The 24230-nt window shown below is 31.5% G+C and overlaps 2 protein-coding genes and 1 non-coding gene across 3 annotated transcripts in view; 2 read left to right on the forward strand and 1 right to left on the reverse strand.

Moving 5' to 3' along the window:
• Window positions 1-24230, forward strand: part of LOC148283745 (5-hydroxytryptamine receptor 1-like) — a 204854-nt gene that overhangs the window by 147559 nt on the left and 33065 nt on the right. Inside the window, exon 3 of the mRNA XM_088243319.1 lies at window positions 21356-22613. Within this exon, the coding sequence (XP_088099445.1) occupies window positions 21597-22613 (1017 nt within the window). The 5' untranslated portion in view covers window positions 21356-21596. The remainder of the gene's footprint in view (window positions 1-21355; window positions 22614-24230) is intronic.
• The window catches only part of LOC148283746 (uncharacterized), a 220882-nt gene that overhangs the window by 104133 nt on the left and 92519 nt on the right, over window positions 1-24230 (reverse strand). The gene's annotated exons all lie outside the window — the stretch shown is intronic.
• Window positions 9220-9292, forward strand: TRNAG-ACC (transfer RNA glycine (anticodon ACC)). The gene has a single exon. It is a non-coding gene; the product is annotated as a tRNA-Gly (tRNA).

Here is a 24230-nt window from a genome sequence, read left to right on the forward strand (position 1 = left end):
TTCCGTTCTTTAAATCCGGTGAAAAGAAATAAACGGGTTGAAATTATAAGGAGTTAAGGGAAAAAATCGGGATTAAAAAGAAAACACGGGTATGCCCCGAAACCAGTAGATATAGAAAAATCGATAAATTGTTAAATATTTATTTTTTTATTTATTTATTACAAGTGCCTTTTACAATATAAAATATAATAATATAATGAGTTAGTCAGATACACAAAAAAAAAAAAAAAAACAATATTGCAAAATAAATCATTCTGGAAAAATTATTTCGTTTGCTGACGACACGGTTTTGTTGTTTGAGGCTAGTGACTGGAACTCAATCTTCCATAAAGCAAACTTTGGTATAAACGTTGTTTAACAATGGCTTGCTGATAATCTTCTTATCGATAAAACTAAATATCTGACATTTTGTATAAATAATAGTTCACTACCAAGCAATAAGTTTAATCTAGGAATTTACTGTGATAAAACACACCAACTTCTGCAATGGATAGATTTCATAAAATACCTTGGTGTTATCATTGATAGGAATTTGCGATGGGAGGCTCAGGTCCAGTCACTAAACTCTAGGTTGAGAAAGCTGTGCCATCTATTCTGCTCTCTTAAGCTAGGGTTTCCTAGGACAGCGGTGCCCGTATTTTAACGGCCGTAGTGAACGGTGATGCAGTAGACAGCCGTCGTAACGTCGACTAGAGAGTGGTTTCTTAAGAAAACGGTGTTAAATGGTGTTGATAACACCGTTTTCCTAAAAAACCACACTCTAGTCACCGTTACGACGGCTGTCCACTACATCACCGTTCACTACGGCCGTTAAAATACGGGCACCGCTGTCCTAGGAAACCCTAGCTTTAGGGACATTCCGGATATTGGCACTCTCAGAAGTGTGTACTTTGCTCTGTTTCAATCCACCGCAACCTATGGAATAGCTGGCTGGGGGGGTTGTGCGGCATCCATTTTCAAGCTGCTCATAAGGTCACAGAAAATATTATTGAGAATAATGTTCCGGCGCCCTCAAACATACCCGTCAGAACAGTTGTTCCAATACATGAAGGTGCTGGATATAAGACAACTGTACCTAAAAGAAGCACTTACACACTTCTGGTCAAACAATAAGGAGAGGTCTCAGCAGAATGTCCGTACGAGGTTTTCCCAGAGCATGAATTATGTCATACCCAAAACCCGTATGACTTTTGCTCGGAAACATCTCTCATTTATCGCACCGAGAGTGTTCAATATTTTAGAAGAACGTATTAAGCTCTCAAGGACAAAAAATATTTTCAAGAAAGGAGTTAAGGACTGGAGTTTTCTTAGTGTAGGATTTGAGTGGGAAACTCCTTGATGATTTTCCAAATGCTTAAGTTTACTGTAAACCATATTAATGTTCCATATATGTTTTTTTTTTTTAAATATTTTTTATAATTATTTTTTATGTTTCTAATCCTATATTTGTGGTGATATACTCATGTGTCCGAGTCATATAATTGCTCGTTCCATCTCAACACAGGACTTTTAGTCTCATGGAGTTGGGATTTATTGCCTCAAAAAATGTACAATAACCTTATGTATGTAAATAAATAAATATTTGAACATGAGTATAAAAAGAAAACAAAATGACAATAAATATTTATACATACGAGTTCATGTATGTATGTCAGCATACAACAGATATGAAAAAATATAATATGAATTAACACCAGATCATTAGCATAAGTAGCTTTTGCAAATAATTTTTAATCGCTACTATAGAACATAATAAAATATTTATAAAGAGATGATTTGAATTCACAGAGATGTCAATATGAGAGGAACACAAATCGTAATATACAAATATCACCTTAAATTTATTGTAATTATTATTACAATTTAAAAATATTTTCCTTTATTTCGGTAAATGCATTTTGAGCATGAAAAACAAAGAAAACACGTAATTTTTATATTTTTTAAAATCTGCAATAGATCGACTTTAGTTTAGCTATTTCAAACTACCCAATGCGGTGCAATTTCAGGCAATAAAAGACAAAAGTCTTCATTTTGCATCGGATTTCCGGTTTTGAACGAAAACGGTTGAAATCGCGAAATGCATCTAACTAGAAAGTTTCATTCTCATGAAACTTACCTGTATAACTTTTCCGCAAACCTCCCAAATTGCAGATTCTACAATACACTGGAACCGCGTTTTGCACGGTTTCGTAATAACACGGTCAAAAATGTTTTTTTTTTTACTAATGCATCATAATCCATAGTTATATTACAAATACCATCGTGTGTTCGTCTGTTGGTTTGTGTTGCATTAACACTGCATTGGTGCAACTGGTCAATGTGTTTTTTTGCCATGTATAAATAACGCCATAGTGGTGAAATAAGAATGGTGTAGAAAAAATTCTTATTTTAAATAAATAAAATAAATGAAATAAATGAAATAAATAAAATAAATGAAATAAATGAAATAAATGAAATAAATAAAATAAATAAAATAAATAAAATAAATAAAATAAATAAAATAAATAAAATAAATAAAATAAATAAAATAAATAAAATAAATAAAATAAATAAAATAAATAAAATAAATAATATTTATCTCGAATTTGAACAATTTTTAAAACATGCCATCTTTCCAGATATTCTTTTTTTTTAAAGAAATAGTAGCGTTTTTACAATTTACCCTAATATTTCAAGTTTGGTGGCCATTTTCAACAAGTTGTAAATAACTCACTATTAGAAAATGGAAATCAAGTTGGGGTAGAGTGGGGCTTGAACTTGGGACCTCCGGCCCGTGAGTCCACAGCACTACCCACGGGACCACAACTCGACTTGTAAAGTGTAATATCATTTATGAGCGTAAAATGATCATCAATTTTACATTACGTCCAGATCATTAACCAATTAATGCACAAATCAATTTAGCCTAGACTCAGAATTAGAGAAACAATATCACTCTTTTTTATCGGATGTGCGATACGTTAAAGCTTTGTCAAAATAAAAAATATGACAAATTGTGCTCTCTCTCAGAGCTTTGGCAAGCTCAACTATGTAATCACGCAACCTCGAAAGTTGCATTCATTCCCCATGCAAATTACGCTACCCGGTCGAGAAATTCCTCCAACCAGACTTACTTCACACAAGAGCCGTTAGCGCAACTTGTGTGCATTTGAACTGGAAGGTCGACGCGAAGATTAATAGCTACAGAAAGTGGGTTAATTTCTGGTTCAAGAGGAAATGGTTTGGGTGCAATTCAACATGTTTGTGGGTGGAGGTTATTGCTCAAATGGGAAGAAGGGAATTCTTCAATTATGTCAAGGCGGATTGCTCTTTTACGCAGCAAGAAACAGCGGTTATTCAGAGCTCGAAATGCAATAAAATATCATCATCATTATACCCTTATTTGCACACAAAACGGAGCAAATGACACTAAATTGGAACACTTAATGTAGCGTACTTCGATTGCTGCGGGAATAAATTTTTAGTACTGACGCTGTTTTAATTATCACCTTTATATGTATATACAATTTCCTTTGTGAATAAACTTAATAATCATGTTTAAATTCATTGCAACAGAGGGAAAACATTTTTGAGAAGGAGATATGGAAGTCTAGGCATTGGCTGGTTTACAATCAATTATAACCAATTTTTTCATTGAAATATTTAAAAAATTAAAAATTTTCCTAATTTTTGTCTCTTCACCCAACTTTTCATAGACTTTATTGAGTGAAATTGCACACTTAACTTTTTTTTTCAATATTTGTGACATGTACCTCTTTACCTAAATGCCACAGTAATGTTCTAAGTCAAAAAGCGTAAAATTCAAATGCTATAAATCCTTCGACTGGACGGTGAGCCATTTAATTTTAAGTTAACCAAATTATGAAGACAACAAAGTTTTAACGATTGATCAAACAACACGCTTTTACTATGAGTCGTAAAAACGCTGGAACATTTCGTTAGAAAGAGAGAAAATTGTAAACCAAATGAATTTCTCAGAGTAAGATAACAAAACACGTCCATTTAGAAATTACACAAAATCCGACCTTCCTAATGGTTGCTTGGAATATTAAAACGCTATCATAAATGTATGATAGGAGAAACAGTGAACGATGGCTCAAAATTCTGTGCGCTTTTTGCGTTTTGATGATAAATAAAATTTGTGTTTCATGCGCTGTTCTAGTTTATAAACACCATTTACCTATACGTTGCAAAAAACTGATTTTTGTAACAGTGAAGTTCTTATAATAAAGTCATTTTATGTATTTGAGTTGATAAAAATTGGATACTTCAAGACAAAAACAAGATGTTTTCATGGTAATAATTAAAATAGTTCCATAAAGCGCGTAAATGAACGCAATACTTTGTTTACTTTTCAGATTTTTAAATACTGTTTTTTTTAGGTATAACCTACTAATAAATTGTTACAGAGATTTGTCACCCGAATTGAAAAATAGGTTATGGTAAAAATGATGAAAAATACACCACAACACCCAGACCAGTTGAGAAACCTTTCTTGGATATTTTTTCTTGCAACTGGCGGGAATCGAACCCGCAATGCCAGTTTCACAGTTGGCTGCCTAACCAACTGCACCGCGGCGTACATATAACTTAGCTTATATTATATACCAGTGGCGAGCCGTGATTTATTTTGTAGGTAATCTATAAAAAAATTTTATTAATTTGTACCTACGTAACATGTAAGTAATAAATAAATTACTATTTTTTCTGTGGTTCTGTGAAAATCAACTAAAACAACAATTATTATGAACCACGTGATACGAAGCTTTATTCTACACTATTTTAATAGAATACCAAACTTGTACAAAAGTTTATTAATAAATACCACAGTGACATTCAGCAGATATTTCCATTACGATCTGTCATTGACAGTACTGTCAAGACTTAAGCACTGGCCGATTTCTTTTAAAATGAATAATGCCTAAAACGGCCACTGCGAACGCCACCTGTCCTATGTGATACAAAATATGTCAACGGTATCCTATCAAAGAAAAATAGTCCTTCGGAAAGAATGTTCGAAATACTAGTTTCCAAATAGAGAATCTTCAAATAATATTTGTAATCTGCAAGTTTGTTTAAGTACTAAAAAAGCCGACTTGGGTTAAAGACGAAAAATACAGTGTACTTTTTTGTATGGAAGAATAAACTGAGGTAATCAGCTATATTCATCATTAACTGAGAATAGGCTGGGCGCTGGCGCTGGGCGCACTTCATAGATATGTTTTTGTAGGAAGATATGAACTATTTTATTTATTTTACCATAAACATGGTTACTATAAAAAAATTCTATCTAAAGTCAAATATAATGGTAAGCTGTGCATAATCGCTTATTTTGACGATTCGCCCCTGTTTATATACTAAATGTGCTGTGCACATGAAACTTCTAGAAAGGTCTTAGAAAGTCTAACAACTTTAATTTTGCTGGCTTAAAGTTTAGGCATAGTTGAACTTTGTAACAAGTGTGATTTAATCCGCCGTAATTAAGTACTTATTTTGTAGGAAATGTCGAATAATATTTCAATCACCTGGCAAGGATTATTAAAACCGCTCTGAGTCGGTATAACATAAAACGATGGCAACAGATTTCCAGGGTTAATATTTCATGGGCTGAAGAAGTGAGTGTTTAAGAATGCAGACATAATTAATTAAAAATAATGAAAAAATATACAGACGCTAAAACAAACGGGAGACAGCAATTTTGTTAAAGTTCTGATTGTTAAAGGAATTGCACTCTACAACTGCAAGAATTAGAAATCAGGATCATATTTCAATACGTCGAACTGTGTCCGAAAGTCCCCCTACTTTGCCCCACTTTCACCGCACGCATTTGTGGAGTTGCCGCGTAATGTTGCCAGATGGGAAAAAATATAGTCATAACACAAATGTAAGGTAAAAATAAGCGATTTGTTAATTTCTCTAAAATTTTATTGTACACGTGGAAACATTGATTGAGACAAAAGAGTAGATAAGTAAAAGATCATTCAATAAGAGTAATTAAATTACTGAACTTTGAACTTAAAATATAAAACAAATTTTATTTTACATAAAACGGATATTTTTATATCATGTTAAATGATATTTGATGTTTAAGAAATAATGTCTGTCAAATGTCCACCACGGCTTTGTTTAATCCAAGATCCAATTTTCAGTAGTTTTCTCATTGGATGAGCAACGTAGGGTAAAAAAAAATACTACCATGGCAACACTAACGAAATGTTCATTTTGTTTACAGATGGAAAAATAATTTAATTTTTAAGGAATGCATTTGCTACTTACACATGCATTTGCTAATTACACATGAAATGTGATCTCATACTGTTTTTTAAAGATCCCGGCAGTATTTCTACACTTTGAAACGACACAACACGGCATGGTTGAACTCAAATCGGAAGTTGCGTACTGAGCGACGTCTACGGAGAAACTAATGGGTCAAAATGTAAAACTTCTGTTTGAAGAGTATTTTAGTCGCCTTCTGTTTGATACGCGTATGACCATTCTTAATTTTATGTTAAATAAAAAAATATTTAACGATTCCAAGCATCACCCAAATTATCGCATGTAATGTGTAAACTGAAGGACTCGATTGATTTCCAATACAATTTCATCCACTTCAGAATAACTGAAAAATTAAGCTATGGTTAGAATGCAAGAATTAGGAGGTTCCTTGTTTATCCGACTCTTACCTAAAACGTAAGGGTCGTGCGTTTCACGAAAAAATCAAAAAAAGAGACGTTACCGCTCCAAAACATTTCCGTCAGATACTGTATCTGTAAAACTTTAAGAGCTTTCGATACGCGTTGTTATGTCACTTCCATTTTTGATATATGCTCCCTAAGTTTTCCTCCATCCCTTAAACCTGGCCACGCGGCTTTACATGGCTAGGGGTGAAGTTAACCCCGGCTTAGGGCAGCAACATCCTAAATAATTAGCTCGGGGATGTATAACATATGCTCCGGGCAACTCACCCTTATATTGAGTTCAGTAAATTGCCAAAAACAAAAATCACCGCTTCGAAAAGAGTAAATCATTTTTCTTTTTTACTAACCTCCTAACTAACATACGTATATTTGAACAGAGATGGAGAAGATTTGAAAGAAGGAAGTATGGAAGTCTGTGCAAACAAGGTTTATGAGTTGTCATTGGCTAGTTTAAGTGGCCATTTTACACACTGTGTAACATTCACCAATCTACCCATATTTGAACATCTATATTCCTTCAATTCTTTTATCTGTTGGTGTTTGTGAAGTTGATTCAACTCCCTGGGGAGCTGTTTATTTTAACATATTACAACAAAGATAAAGAACATTTATAGGACCGCTTTTATTTATTCTCTATGTCAATGACATATTTTGTCAAGATTTAAACTCAATAATAATATCATATGCCGATGATACGGTTGTTTTAGTTGAGGGAGTTCAATGAAAATCAGTAAATTTAGTAGCTAATGACGTTATAAATAAATTGAAATTATGGTTTGACAAAAATATACTATATTTAAATACGGAAAAATCAAAAATTATCCCATTTTTTATTAATAAAACAAACTTAGATTCAGTAGTAAAAATAATTATTCACCAAAGCAATTGTAACAAAACTAACTGCGATCTCACATGTTCAGTACTTGATACAACAGATAAAATTAAATATCTTGGTGTATACATAGACCAAAACTTAAAATGGAAAGACCATATTAGTGAACTAGTTAAACGAATTAGAAGATGTATATGCATATTTATTAGATTAAAGAATATTTTGAAAATCAATCATTTAAAAATAGCTTATTATTCAATTGTACAATATTTGTTACAATATGGTATTGTAGGAAGGGGTGGTGCAAATGCCAATATATTAAACCCTCTTAAAATAGAACAAAGATTAATTATTAAAGTAATTTTAAAGAAACCCTCAACACTCAATACGGAAAGTCTATTTAAAATATTTAAGGTTCATACAGTAAACACTCTTTTCAAAATAAATGATATCATACAAATATATAACAAAGAAAAGAATTTGAAATGAATAAGAGACTCAGATACCAACATATTATCAAAATTCCTAAATTCCATACAAGTCATGGTCAAAAAAGCTTTGTCTTCAAAGGTGTAAAAAATTATAATAATCTTCCTAATGAACTAAAAACTATTAAAAATAATATATCAATAAATAAATTTAAAGTTAATCTAACGAAATTTTTTGAACTCATGTAAAAACTACATGAAATTTTAATTAGTATGAATGTATTATTATTTTATGTTTTTTCTTTATTTATCCTTTGTTTTTATTTTTTTTTCATGTACTCGTATTTAAAATTATATAGACTCTTAAAAATAAACAAATAAAACAGTGTAAGTCAGTCTCCAAGCACAAGAGTTAGTCTCTTTTTTGAAAAGTTACAGTGATAACATTTACTAGATGTGTAAAAGTATTTATGTTCAGAATTTTACAAAAACTTGTACTTTTTATGGAATTTATAAATATTTTTTTTTTTTTAAATTAAGAGAAGGTAATACAGAAGTCTAGGCATCTACAGGGCTTATGACCTGGTAAGCTAAGATAATCAAAAGAATTTTGTATAAATGATTAATTTTATTTTTATAATATGACAGTAATACAATAATTATTAATAAATTAGAATCGGGTTGTGGTCCCGTAGCTAGTGTTGCGGACTCACGGACCGGAGGTCCGAGGTTCGAACTCCACTCTACCCCTACTTGATTTCCATTTTCTAGTAGCGAGTTATTTTCAACTCATTAAAAATGGCTACCAAAATTGAAATATGAGAGTAAATTATAAGAACGCTAATATTTCTTTAAAAAAAATAAAAATTTTAAAATAAAAAATTAACGCGAAATAAAAATTTAATTCGCTTACATTATTGTTAAATCTCGCGGACGTGCTACAGACCAAAGCATCTAAGTGCACTCAACATTCAATGTCTCCAACCAAAGGATTTGTGCATAACCACAAATCCTATTCCCAGTGGTCATTCTAGAATTACAGCTTCTTCAAATTGACATTTATGCGTTTCGCTGGTCGCTATGTGGTTTTTATTACAATTGAGTACCATAAAGCACCATAAAATCCATCAACGGGAAATAGAGAATAATTGTGTACCGACCGACGAATCGGAAGGGTCAAAGGCCGTTTACCCGTTGACAATACAATATTGTTTTGTCCCTGAACTCGATCATTTATTTATTTTATACATTTATTTAAACCGGCCTCGTGGCGCAGTGGTCAGCGCGTTTGCCTACCATGCAAGGGGTCTCGGGTTCGATTCCCGACATGGTTGACATGAAATAATTATTTAAAAAAGTATTTTTACATCAGAATATTTCATAATCCGTGGACTGGTATCTGAAGCGTTAGACTGATCATCTTATCATCATGTAACAAAAATGATCAAGATACACTGCGATTGGTATACTAATGCAGTGCCCTATGCACCATTAGGTGAGGAAAGGGAATTATTTTATTTATTTAAACACTTACGAGTATCCATAAAATAAAAGTGCCCATTTTTTTTTTTTAAATATGTATTTTTAAAAAAAAACAGTACATTGTTTGTATACATATATATAACATTTTTCCATGTAGTCACCTTTCCGTTCTATGCAGGTTGTAAGTCGTGGCACAAGCTTTTTGATGCCTTTCTCATAGAACTCTCCCGCGATCTTCTTCGTCCACTTCAAGACCTCTTGTTTCACCTCCTCATCGGTTAGAATAACAAAATGAACGGCTCACTAAGAACAGTAATTGGTAATAAAAAAATGTCAATCGAAGCTAAACTGGGAGGACACAACAGAGCTTTAGTTCCAACACTTATGTATGGAAGTGAAACATGGAACTGGCAGAGAAAGGATGAAAGCCGAGTGAACGCGGTTGAAATGCGATCTCTTCGACGAATGTGTGGGAAATCAATGTGTGACAGGGTTACGAATGATGAAATCAGGCGAGAGATTTAATCAGAATCAAGTTTAATTAATAAGATTAAGATAGGGTCTCTAAGATGGTTTGGTCATGTAGAACAAATGGACGACGAAAGAATGGTGAAACAAATATTTATGGCGAAAATGAACGGAATCGTGAGACGAGGACGACCAAGGAAGACGTGGTATGATCAGGTAAACCAAAATCTTTATTTTGGTAATATCAAAAGCAGGCAAAACCGAAGAGCATGTATGACAAAATGTATGAATGTGGAAGAAGCCAGGAATGTATGCCAGGATAGACGTGTGTGGCGGTCCATTCTCTCTGCCTACTCCTAAGGTGAAATGGCGTGATGGTAGTAGTAGTAGTAGTAAAATCCGTTATTGCTATTGTTATTTGTTTTTACTTTGAATGCATTGTATAATTTTGAACGACTGTTGGTTTCGATAAATAAACAAAAATTAATAAAAAGGCGTTTTTAAAAAATTCAGGCGCCAATCTTTTCATTACGTAAGCAAATGCCGTAATAAAATTTGTCGGTTTATTATAAAAAATATAAACTCCCGGTTTTATTGAATAAAACTTACCCTTGGTTTTGAGGATTCATAAATATTTATTAAGTAATTATGAGTTTTGTATGGGTTCGATTTTTATATTAATATCAATACACAAAGACCCATCAAATTTGGGCAAATTACCTGAACCGCTCAGAACGGCCCAGAAAATCGCTTACCGTAATAAAATTTCGATTTTATTTTAAATTTTACGATAATCTGCAGCCGCAATTTGGGATCCAATAAAATATATATTATTACTGTATCGTTTATGGATACTTAAAAATATTACGTAAAATTTCATTTTCTTTTCTTATTGTTAATAACAAGAGTTTTTTATTTACTTATCAGGGTTTAAAATAATACATTTGAACGTAGCTATAGAGAAAGCATCCAGTTCACAATTTAAAAAAAAAAGGATATTGGTGTTATTGGGTGCAGTTAGTTCAATGTTATGTTCTGCTAAAAACAGCCTGGCGGCTTTCATACAAAAAAATGTAATAATCACTTGTTTATTTCAAAAACTGCATTTCTCAATTTGCAGAAAACACCTACAGCTCTTAAAAAAAAATTTACAGTACTTTAAAACTACTACTAAAACTGAAATATAAAATTATAAATATGTTAATCGTTCTTGTTTCAGAATGCCTAATCAATATGTAAGAAATACTTTTTTGCTATAATTTATAATTAGTGCACAAAAAAGCCTAACCAATATGTATTATTTTTATTGATTAACATACCAACTGTTGATTACAGCAGTTAAATTTGTTTCACGCGTATTTTTCTAAATAAGTTTTCTTATTTTTAAAAATAGTATTGTTTTTATTATAAAAAAAAACTATAATCCCCAAATATCAAACTTTTACAACTTAACTTGACCTCTGTTTCAACTAACCTCGGTACTAGGAGAGTTGTAACGCAGGGTTTTTAAAAAAAAAAGTTTTACTCCATTTTTTTATAGACCCCAATAATTTCTTTCCTGTTGTTATACAGTGTATATAATTGCCTACATTAAAATATAAATTTCATTGAGGTAGGTCTTTTTTAGGCTGAAATATACTAGGTAATGTAAAAACTGTTTTTTCAACCATCCTCGGTCTCCCCTAGCCAGGCTCTTTATAGACCCGGGCTTGGAAGGCGAGAACTATTCACGGGGATCAGTCACAATAGATCTTCAAAGGTCGCAATTACGTCAGGAGCTTGCAATGACCCCCACCACTAACAATAAGAATTAGAATGAACCTCTGCCTTTGAAGTTTTGTATTATTCTGCATTAAAAATAAATGTAATAAGGCATACAAAAAGGATCCATTTATGTATACCTACTCAAAAAATATATAGTTCTTTAAGTTATCTACTAGCATGTTATGGTAACTCGTTATAAAATACGAGACCAATAAATTAATGGTATGTGAATGTGCTATAACAGACCGCATTTTGTTAAAAAGCGGTTAACTGATTTTACATTTTTTGAAGTATCCGAATTTAATGGTAAAACAGGGTTTCACGCTAAATCAACTGCCTAAAGGGTTGTATTTACAAGGTTTCACTCATTAATCATCCCTTCGTAGGGGGCTTTCATTTTTGCATTAACATGTATTTACATAGTAACACATTAACACCGTTCAAATATCTTTTACATTCGTCCCTTTATTAAATGTGTTTTAAATTGAAAAGATACTAAAATTCTCAAAGAACAAGGGGGTTTTTGTATGCCGGGGTAAACAAATCTTCCGTAGAATCTTAAGAGAACAAATCTTTTTAAAAAGCCTGTTTTATTACAGTTTTCAAGAAAATTCGGGGATGCGGTTATTTTAAAAATTAGATAACATGGTATAATAGTATATTTATTGTGTCCAAATGTTGCAAACAAGGTGGGATTTTACTCCTCGTGGAATTATTAACATTAACATTCATCGCAACAGAGAAGGAAAATCGTTTTTGAGAATGGAATATGGTAGTCTAGACATTTTTATGGCTCCTGACCTGTCATTGGCTGGTTACGGTGGCCACTTAACAAATATGAATTACATACCATTTTGTGTATGTTTAAACATCCATATTTCGATTTTTAGTAAAGTCAAAGATTTAAATTTATTTCAACAGAGAGGGAAAACATTTTTGCGAAAGGAATAAATTTAAATATGAACAACTCCCTAGGGAGGAAATCCAGCCAGTCTGCAAGCATTTGGACATAATCAAACATTGTTAAAGTCAAAGATTCATTAGACTTAATTATTTCACCTACTAGGCAACGCAAACAGACAAAATGGTGTATGTTTCACATTGAGTAAAGTGGCGACTTAAACCAGTCATGTAAATGCCTAGTCTTCCACATTTCCGTAACTAAAATATTCTTCATTTCTATTGTAATATGTTTATTTTGACAACTCCTGAGGGTATAAAATCCGGCCTATTGTCTAAAAAAAATTTGGACAAACTCAAAATATTGTTAAATAATTAAGAAAAAAGATAACGAACCATCACGCCGTTTCTGAGACATACCTTACTTCTTCTACATTCATACACCTTCTCATGCAGTCTCGCCGATTGTTCGGACTTTTGACATGTCCATCTTCAAGTATTTGTTTGATTTGGTCATGCCAGGCCTTTATCGTTTTCTGCATAGTTGAAATGTTTAAAATTGTTCATTTCATTTCATTTCATTTCATTTCGGTTTCAGTGAAAATACTTTAAATTTCATACAAATACACATTTTCTTATGGGAAATTCGATTTTACTTTATATTAATTTATTTGGGCTTAATTTATTTATTATAATTTTATTTATTTAGGCAGAGTGACTAGAACTGAACCTGTCATGGCAAATTCGCAAATAGAGGAGGTCATTTGCTAATGATTGGACCTTACCTTCCTTAGCTAAAGTTTTATATTTTGGAAGATATGAAAATTTTTATACTTCATTGAGATTTTACCAAAACTCGACCTTCAAGCATTCAGAACTTTTTTTTTTCATTTTTTTATTTTTATTATTTTTTGGTAGTCATAAACATTTGTGATTATAAGGTCAGAATTATCCTCAAACTACGGTTAAAAAATAAGATATGAAGCTGAAAAAAAAAAGGCGAACGAACTAGATACTAACTTAGAGCAGAAAAAATGATTGAATCGCTGTAGTTTTTTTTATAATTTCAGGTTGTATTTGATCGCAAAGTTTTTTTTGTATTTTTTTTATTGCGTAATATCCATTTTTTTACTCCTAGTTTGAGTTCAGTTCTAACGTATTTTAAACACAAATGTTTATGACTACCAACAAATAATAAAAGAATATTAAAATAATGTAAAAACTTAAATTTCTGAATGCTTGAAGGTCAAATTTTGGCAAAATCTCAATAAAGTATAAAAATTGAAATATCTTCTAAACTATAAAACTTTAGTTAGGAAAAGTAAGATCCAATAATAAAAAATTCACCTCCTCTATGTGCAAGTTTGCTATGGCGGGTTCAATTTCAGTCACAGTTCATTTCAGTCATATATATATATATATATATATATATATATATATATGTATATATATATATATATATATATATATATATTTATATGTATATATATGAACATATTACAACAGAGATGAAAAACATTTTAGAGAATATTATATAGAAGTCTAGGCATCTAAAGGGCTTATGACCTGTAATTGGCTGATAAAGGTGGCCACTTTACACACACTGTGTAACATTCCCCATTCTGCCCGTATTGGAACATCTATATTTCTTCAATTCATTTATCTCTTGATGTTTGTGAAGTGAAAGAGCTGAAACCTTTATTTATGAGGGTGAGATTCATCTCATTGAATTATTTCACCTGCATACTAGGCAACTCCTCAATTTTTAATTTCCATACTTCTTCATAGACCAGGTGGATTTATCAACAATATTTTTAGTTTATCCGAATTTTTGTAGACAAGAACTGGATTCAACTCCCCGGGGAGCTGTTAACATTAACAAGAGATGAAAGAATTGAAGGAATATAGATGTTCAAATAATAAAAGTTTAAGGATGCCCATTAGAGGGTGAAAGCGCTAATTGGTCAAAATAAATAAGTGGAAGTGTACCAAGTATTTTTTAATTAATATCTTATATGTAAATATAAGTTATTACATAATTTCAATGGAATTCCATGAAGAATTGTCAATTAATAATTTAAATGAAAAAATATGTTGCAATATGTCAATGTTGACAGGGAGTTGAATCCAGTTTTTGTCTACAAAAATTTGAACAAACTCAAAATATTGTTGTTATATATATATGTTAATAATATTTATTATTATACGGGTGGCGCAAAATCTTTCTAACCACAGGTTTCTTTACAATGGTGTTTTATTAAGCAATGTTATTTATGGCTACATTTATAATGTATAACAATGGCGGTGTAGCGCCGTTATTTATTTTAAGAAGAGATATTTTCAATTTTCTTCCCTTTTAGATCAAAATGGACGAGTCATTAATTTATTTCATTATTTTCTCAGTCAGAATGAAATGATACCTTCTCGTGAAGAAACATCACTTCGATATCAATTTAAAAATTTAGCATCAAACATTTTATAATCAATATATACCTTGCATTTTATTTACTAAATATATTTTCATAACAAGCAAAATGAATAACAATGTTTTCAAAACTCTAATCCATAAATTGACAACTAAAAGGATTAGAAAGAAAGCGTATAATTTATATTCATTAAAAGCCTTTTCTTATTTTTCTCTTTCCATTTTCCATTTTTTTAATTTAATTATACTTTTACATTATTTGTATTATTTTTTAAACAGAAATATGTTTCCTCACTTGCCCGCGCCGATGGAAACATTTTACAAAAAGTGAAACAAATTAGTTATTTAACAAAGCTGATAATTATAATAAGAACACCTCTACTATCCATTTATTAATAGCCATTTTATATTGTGAGTACTTACTAATTGTCCTTATGGATGATGGAAGTAAATTGTACACTTTAACCGAGTAGTAGGCCAATCCTCTTTGACCGAAGGTTGTGTTAATTTTTTATTTTTTTTGCATCATCAGGGTGAAGTATCTAGCAACTTTTGTATTTGTGAAAGAAGTTATGGAAGGTTGAAAATAATGTTTGTGTGCGTATAGTAACAGAGCTTTTACATAAAGCTGTTTTATAGATTTTATATTATGGTTTTTGAATATACCGAGGGAGCTAGTTCTGATTGGGACTCCTAAGATAGTTTTTGTTAAAGCTTTTTGTGCAATAATTATTTGTTTTATCAGTGTGTCGTTTGCACATCCCCATCCAATTATTCCATATTTCAAAACTGATTGAATTATTGCGTAATATATTTTTACCAGTTCTTTTAGGTTATATTTACATATATTTTTTTAATTTATTTCCTTGAATGTTTTATAAATTGTATTTTAAACTTTATTTCTAATTGATGATACGTAAAAAAATACACTGATACTCCGAAACATGCCAGCGGAGACCAGTGCAGTGACTACATTCTCAAATAAAAAAAAATGAATTTTTTTAATTAGTATAGAACTAATGAAAATTCTCTGAACATAAGAGCTTTTTTTTGGAGAGAAACTACATTAAAAAAAAAATAATAATAATAAACTCTGTACCTTAAAACAGAAATTCTGGAAGTCACATTTGGTAAATTGTTCAGGAAAGCGGTTTGAAGTTGTAAAAATGTTTTAAATGTATCTCTTGAAGTAAAAACACAATTTATTGCTGTTTTTTTTAGATTTATAGGCTTTTGATAGGAATATTTAAGAAAAAAAACATTTAAATATGAACTTTTAAATAGCTATGGAACTTCAATGTTTTTTGTTCTAACCGCCTGGCTCGCGCCCTAATTCCTTCTCGAACTTTTTAGTATAAAAAGTAATGTAGAATATTGAATGAAAAACAATGTAAATTTATTTCAACGGAGAGGGAAAACATTTTTGAGAAGGGAATATGAAAGTCTAGGCATTTACAGGGCTTATGACCTGTCATTGGCTGGTTTAAGTGGCCACTTTACACCCTGTGTAACATTCAACATTCTGCCCATGTTTGAACATCCACATTTCCTCAACTCTTCCATCTGTTGACTTTTGTGAAGTAAAAGAGCTGAAACCTTTATCACGTAGGTGAGATTCATCCGGCTGAACCAAATCACCTACAAGGCAACGCCTGAAAACAATTTTCCAATTTTTATACTTCTTCTTTTACCAGGTAGTAGTAGTATTCTCAAAAATTATTTCTTTCAAAACTGTTTTCCCTCTCTGTTGAAATAAATTTAAATATGAACAACTCCCTAGGGAGGAAATTCTGCCAGTCTGCAAGCATTTGGACATAATCAAACATTGTTGAAAAACAATGTATTTATACAACTTTATTTGGGCAAAAACATTTCATTACGTGCCACTAATTAAAACATTATTTTTTATAAAAATAAATGGTAAATATGAATTCAATGACATGATATTAATAGCAATAAAACAATAATTAAAAGTAAACCGTATGTGAAAAAAACCAAAGTAAAATAATGAAATTAACGACAAAATAAATGACATAATGGTTTAATGTGGTTGATTGTGACAAAAAGATTTAAACTTGTGCAAAATCTCTCGCTGCGTCAGAGGTAGTTTGTTACAAAAATTGTGGATTTTCTTCGGTATCCACTGCGTTAATACCAGCAAACCGTTGAATTTTGTTAAAAGCGTGAGTATTATTACTGCACTACTAGTGTTATAGAACAATCTATTTCAGTTTTGGTATACCAGGGAACTCCAATGTTTTAGCATTAAAAGAATCTTAATATATGAACAAAATTATATTTAAAACTCAATTTTGCAAAAAATGTGACTTCCAGCCTTTCAGCTGTAAGGTACAGATCTTGTATTTGTAATATGTCCGTGTAATTTTATACAATACAACATAACGAACAAAAGCATGAAAACAGTAGGTTTCCTGCTTCGCACTGTCAAAGATTTTAATTCACTTAAAGTAATAAATATTTTGTATGTAGCACTAGTTCGTAGTCAGTTAGAATATAATTCCATTGTTTGGTCTCCTCAGTATAAATTACACATTAGGAACATAGAGAGAATTCAAAAAAAATATTTGAGATTCGTAAATTTTAAATTAAATATTCCCTTAGATAACATAAATTACACGTATTTATTAGACACTTTAAATTTAATTTTATTAGAAGATCGTAGAAAAATAAATGACCTCCTTTTTTTATTTTAAATTTTAAATTCGGAGCTCGATTGTTGTGAACTCCTAATTCTCATTAACTTCAAAATACCTAATCGAGTCACTAGAAGTACGGAGTTGTTTGCAACTACGAGTACATACGTGGGTACTAACTATGCACGACACTCTCCGATTCCGCGTTTACATTCCTAGCCATACGACAAGTATCCATTTTAAAACGTTCTTAAATGCACTGTTTGAAACTAATTATTAATGTCGTAATAAAACTTTCTTTTTCATACAATTCTTTCTCTGTTTTTGATGTGTATTATTATTATCTTATCTCTTTCTGATATTAATTTATCAAATATTTTTGTGTACCGTATATTATATTATTTTCACATATATACTTACTGTTAACTAATTTTCATTATTTGTTTTTAACAATAATTCGTTGATACCATTTTTTTTATACTTATAAGTATATAAAAATGTATTTATTTTGAATTCTTTACAAGTTATTTACAATTTGCTTTATATTTCAATTACTTTTCTTATATCCATTTTTTTCTTTTTTACTATGTAAAGTTTTACTTTTTATTTTGCATAGCAGTATGCTTCTTATTGTTTCTACATGTATACAAAAAAGCGATGTTTATCTTTTAAATTTTTACGCACTATGTTTGTACTTACATGTTTATTATTTGTAAATGCCCCTTGGGCGTATTGTAAAATTAAATAAATAAATAAAAATATGTACCTTAATTATTCTATTAATTTAAATATATATATATGGCCACAGAAAGAAAAAACATTTTTTAAGGGAGTTTTACTGGGCTTATAACCCGTCATTGGCTGGTTTAAGAGGCTACTTTACACTCTGTGTAACATTTAACATTCAGCCTAGGTCAAAACATTTTTAACCAGATTATAACTCTTCCATCTGTTGGCTTTTATGAATGTTACACACTGTTTAAGTTTGTTAGTGAAAATTCTTGATGGAAATTCATTGTAATTTATTATATAAACAAAAGACGAGTGATACTTTAATCTACAAATTTGAAATATCCAGTGACCGGTTTCATCGCTTTCGTGACATCTTCGAGACTGGTATCTTTATTAAGGAGTTCAATGTATTTATACATGAAACCGGTCACTGGATATTCCAAATGTGTGGATTAAACTATTACTCGTATTTTATTTAAATAATAAATTGAAAAGTTACACAGTTTTTTTAGTTATTTTCCAATTAAAAGATGAGTGATACTATAATGAACAAATTTGGAATATCCAGAGACCGGTTTCATCGCTTTCGCGACATCTTTGAGACCAGTATATAGGTTGTTTACTTTTTTCGTGTATTTTTAGAGAGGTTTGCCGTAAATGTTTATATTTTTGTTATGTCTAAAATATGTTTTCTTCAAAAGTCCCATTACAAAATTTTAAATAGTGTATTCCCTAAATAAATAAATATAAAAATTAAAGCTCAACTCAGCGACCGCCAAATTTTCACATTAAATAACTTGTGTGCAGGCTAAAGCCTCCAAATCGATTTTTCTAAGAAGTAAAATTTTGAGGATCGGCTAAGTACCAAAACCTCGTTATATTTTTCCGTGGAATAGGGTAAAGTGGAGATCCTTTGGGAATAATATTAGTGAAAACTTTTTGACTCGAGTATAATATCAAGTTAAATAAACTTCTTAAAACTCCATCGCATTTATAGCCGAATCCAAGGCGAGATTCCCGTGGGACTCCGCCCACGGAATGTTTACGTTTTTATCAAATTTCTGGGTGTTTTTTCTGAGACACGTTGTTTACAAAAACAAAATACATTATATTCGACATGTATTTTAACAGAGACGGAGAAATAAATGAGCCATGTTTTTGCTAAAAATATCGAATAATCTATTGTATTATTTATTAATAATATTTAGAGCATCAACTTTGTGGTAAATGATTTGACTAAATGTTCAATATTTATACATAACCACATACCAAATTTATGTCTACTGGTTTCGGGATGTAATAAAAGTTTGTTTTATTGTTTTGTTCCTTGTCAATGAACCAGAACCTTGGAGGAGCGATTTCGACTCGATGGCTCCTCTTAGATAAAAACCCTTAAAAGAGAAATCGAGTGAATTTTTTTTTTTTGAGTAATGTCTTCAAGAACACCGTTTTTAGCAACAACAAAAAAATAATATTAAAACAAAATTTTTAAGGCAGTGTCAAAAAAAGTCTTTTTTGCGATTTTTTTAAATAGAAAGAAACAACTAAGCTACGATAACTGGTACGTGCATTTAAACATACGTTCAAAGAGAACTTTTTATTTTATTTATTAATTGCAAATTTATAAATAAATTTCTGTACCTCCTTGCCACGGCAGTTTCTAATTGATGGAAAAGATTCAGCTCGTAATTCTTGTTGAAATAAAAATAACAAAATGATTTTTAATTGCCACGTATTTGTCTTCAGGGTGAACTAAAAAAAAGCGTTAAACTGGCCTTTTTTTGAGTTTGAAAAGTAAAATATGTATTTTTAAAAAATTTACCCCCAATCAAATTGCTTAAAAACACTTTTTTAACAATTTTATTTGTTCATTGAGAAAATAATTTTACTCTTTGAGAGAATAAGCTTTGATTTGGTTTAATGGATCATGTGTTTAATTTAATTATTCAATTATAAAAAAATAAATAGAAAATTTTATCATATTACACCAGAGATAAACAATATTTAAGATAAGATAATATAGAAGTCTAGGCATCTACAAGGCTTATGACCTGTCAATAGCAGGTTTAAGTGGCCACTTTACACACTGTGTAACATTCACCGTTCTGCCCATATTCGAACATCTATATTCCTTCAACTCTTTCATCTGTTGATGTTTGTGAAGTTAAAGAGCTAAAATTTTTATTTATGCGGGTGAGATTCGTCTAATTGAATTATTTCACCTACATTCTAGTGAAAATTTTATTTTTTCAATTTCTATATTTCTTCATGGACCAGGTGGATTTATGAATAATATTTTTAGTTTGTCCAAATTTTTGTACACAAGGACTGGATTCAACTCCAACAGAGATGAACAACATTTAAGATAAGATAATATAGAAGTCTAGGCATGAATCCAGTCCTTGTCTACAAAAATTTGGACAAACTCAAAATATTGTAGAAAACATTGATTATTTTTTGCTTATACTTACCTGCTCTCAGTTCTGTGTCTTTAAACATACTTTGCAACGCTTTAAACCAGCCAATGATAGACCACAAGCCTTGTAAATTCCTACATTGAGACATACTCAAAATATTGTCATTTAATTTTTTTATATTAATTTTATTTATCTCTGATTTTGAGCCATATGCCTCATTTAATATGGGTTAATGTTTATGGGTGATTATGAAATTAAAATAATTTTAGGAAGTTGTATAAAAGATGATCCACAGATTCACATAGAAAACTTTTCATTTCATTATGAACAATTCAGTTGGATGTTAGCTGAATAAATAATTAACGTTATTATGCGTGTTTGTTTGAGTTCCTTCATGGCGTAATTTAAATTAATAGCTAGCAGAAATATCCTTTGAAATGCTGAATTTGCACATGTTACCACAACTCATTCATCACACAATTACCGAACTATCTAAACTTGTCATTTAGCTGAATACTCCTCTATGGGAATTTAATACAGTATTTTTCTTTGCAGATAATCTCAAAATGGCCGCCAAGGAGACGTCAAGACTACATTTGAGAATCCAACAAAACGGAGATTATCTTCAAGACGGAGTTCAGTTTCGGTACCACAATTACAACAGCGATATCCAGTAATTTAAATGACGTAATAATACGATGAATCACAAAACAACGTCACAAAATGTTCGTGTCAGTCGTGTAAATAATTATTACAATTACGAGTAATTCCGCCAGCACGGAACACCATAAATCGTATGGCGTCCCACAATATTCTACCTCACAACTCACCTCTCGACTTCACTCTTTCTTCTGCTCTTTTCATTTTCTCCCTACTCTTGTTCAAGCAACCGCAAGCAGTGTTTTCCTCTCTTCAAACAAACCAGTCCTTCCCTTCCGCTTCTCAATCCTCAGTCAGTACCGCCATTTCGCTCACCAGCACTATCAACCCGAAGACGTACGAAAACGACAGTTTATCGAACGATTTCAACTCCACGAATGAAACATTTTCCAATCCGTGGTTCCCAGGTATGGACTCTCAATATAACACAATTGCGCAAGTGATAATTTCTATAATATTGATGTGCGTGATCATTGGTACGATCGTCGGAAACATACTCGTTTGTATCGCGGTGTGTCTCGTGAGGAAGCTTCGTCGTCCGTGCAACTATCTGCTAGTTTCGTTGGCAGTCAGCGACTTATGTGTGGCTACTCTCGTCATGCCGATGGCTATGGTGTATGAAGTTCTGGGAACCTGGCCTTTCGGTCGTGTCTTGTGCGACTTTTGGGTGTCGATAGACGTGTTATCATGTGCCGCGAGCATCCTCAACCTCTGCATGATCTCGGTAGATAGATACTACGCCATTACAAAACCTTTGGAATACGGTGTGAAAAGAACTCCAAGAAGGATGATATTTTGTGTGTTTCTTGTCTGGCTGGGAGCCGCTTGCATATCACTCCCCCCTCTCTTGATTCTCGGGAACGAAGGAGGCAAAGACCATTGTGTTGTGTGTCAGAACTTCGGGTACCAAATCTACGCGACTTTGGGGTCCTTCTATATTCCTCTGATAGTCATGATGGTGGTTTACTACAAGATCTTCAGGGCTGCACGGAAGATAGTCATGGAAGAAAAGAGAGCCCAATCTCACTTAGAGAGCCACTGTTATTTGGAGATCAACGTGAAGAATGGAGGAGCGGCCGAATCGAAGCTTCTTCAGGGAAGACAGGGGTCACAATCAGCTCCGAGATCCTCTTCCGTTGGAACAAATTCATCTGTGAGTATCCATTTAACCATTTTTAAATATAATAAATCTTACGACAGTTTTATTTTATTAACTTTATGAAGTAATATCAAAAAAATGCTTTATTTTCTTAAATATAATAAAACTGTAATTGACTATAATAAATTATAGTTTTCTACATGTTACTAAATACAATGTCAAAAAAAGAATTCTTATCTAGGGCAAAAAAATAATATTATTAATATAACCTTCAACTTACCTACCTGACCCCTGCTACTGAACTGTACAAAAAAAAATAACCAATTTGAAATAAAATACTTGTCAAAAATTGAGACGATAAAAATTATACACAAAATTGCACTTGGAAACATACAATACGATGACATTACATTGACCAAAAATACTGACAGGATAGCGAAAGTGCTTACGAAAGAAATCTTCAAACCAAATTTAGGAAAATAAATGATCATTTATTAAACCCGAAAGAAGAGAACCCCCTGGAAACTCAAGCAGTTTATAAACTGACTGGCCAAAGATGCGACAAAGTGTACGTTGGACAAACAAGGCGCGCAGCAAAGAAAAAAATTGACGAACTTAAAAGATCGTGTAAACTTGGGCACCCTGAAAAATCTGGACATCTTTTCGCCTTTAAACCAAACATATTACAATAGAGATGAAGAACATTGAAGAGAAGGTAATATAGAAGTCTAGGCATCTACAGGGCTTATGACCTGTCAATGGCTGATTTAAGTGGCCACTATCTATACACATTGTATAACATTCTATATTATCTTCTCTTCAATGTTCTTCATCTCAGTTGTAATATGTTAATATAGACAGCTCCTCAGGGAGTTGAATCCAGTCCTTGTCTGCAAAAATTTGGACAATCTCAAAATATTGTTTGAAACAAAAATTTTGCGTAAATCTAGAAATTACTGTGCGCGAATAATAAAAGGGGCAATTGAAATATACAAACACCCAAATAACATAAACATCACTTTATCATTTTATTTCTCAATTTTTATTTGATTTATTCATCCAAGCTCTATGAGGCCAAGAGCCCTGGGGACCGTTGGGATAAAACATAATGGAAAGTGGAAGCATGTGCATTATTAAATAATAGCAAAAATAAACATTCAAAATTTTAACATAAACATGATATAACACATACATTAAAAAAGCAAATACAAACGTAGGACAGTCAAAAATACTATACAATGGACTTAAACACTACTATGATTTACCTTATCACTCGAGTAATAGGGAAATATCACATACTACGAATACCGATTAAAATGTATAAAATTGATTATGAATAATTAACTGTATTTTCGAAATCAATATGGATATTGTGGAGAAATGTTTTCAGAAATAAGTGTTAAAAAATTAATTTAATAAAAATACGTTGCTAAAAAAACGCGACATGTTTGGCCTTTATAGTTGTGACGTCCAGATTTGTTACAATGTTATAAACAAATTTGAATGGCCAGGAACAAATAAACATGAATCGTGACGTATTAGGGGCGTGGCAAATGGAATGAAAAATTTAAAATCAACTAATCTGACTATGCCTAATAATATTTCTTATATCGTCGTCAATCTTTTAAAGAGGCGTATCTCATTTTTTGTCGAAATAAAGTTAAGAATTTT

Source organism: Micrasema longulum, unplaced genomic scaffold, assembly GCF_059751315.1.
Source record: "Micrasema longulum isolate JH-2025_06_02 unplaced genomic scaffold, ASM5975131v1 h1tg000205l, whole genome shotgun sequence".
Taxonomy (NCBI): Eukaryota; Metazoa; Arthropoda; class Insecta; order Trichoptera; family Brachycentridae; genus Micrasema; species Micrasema longulum.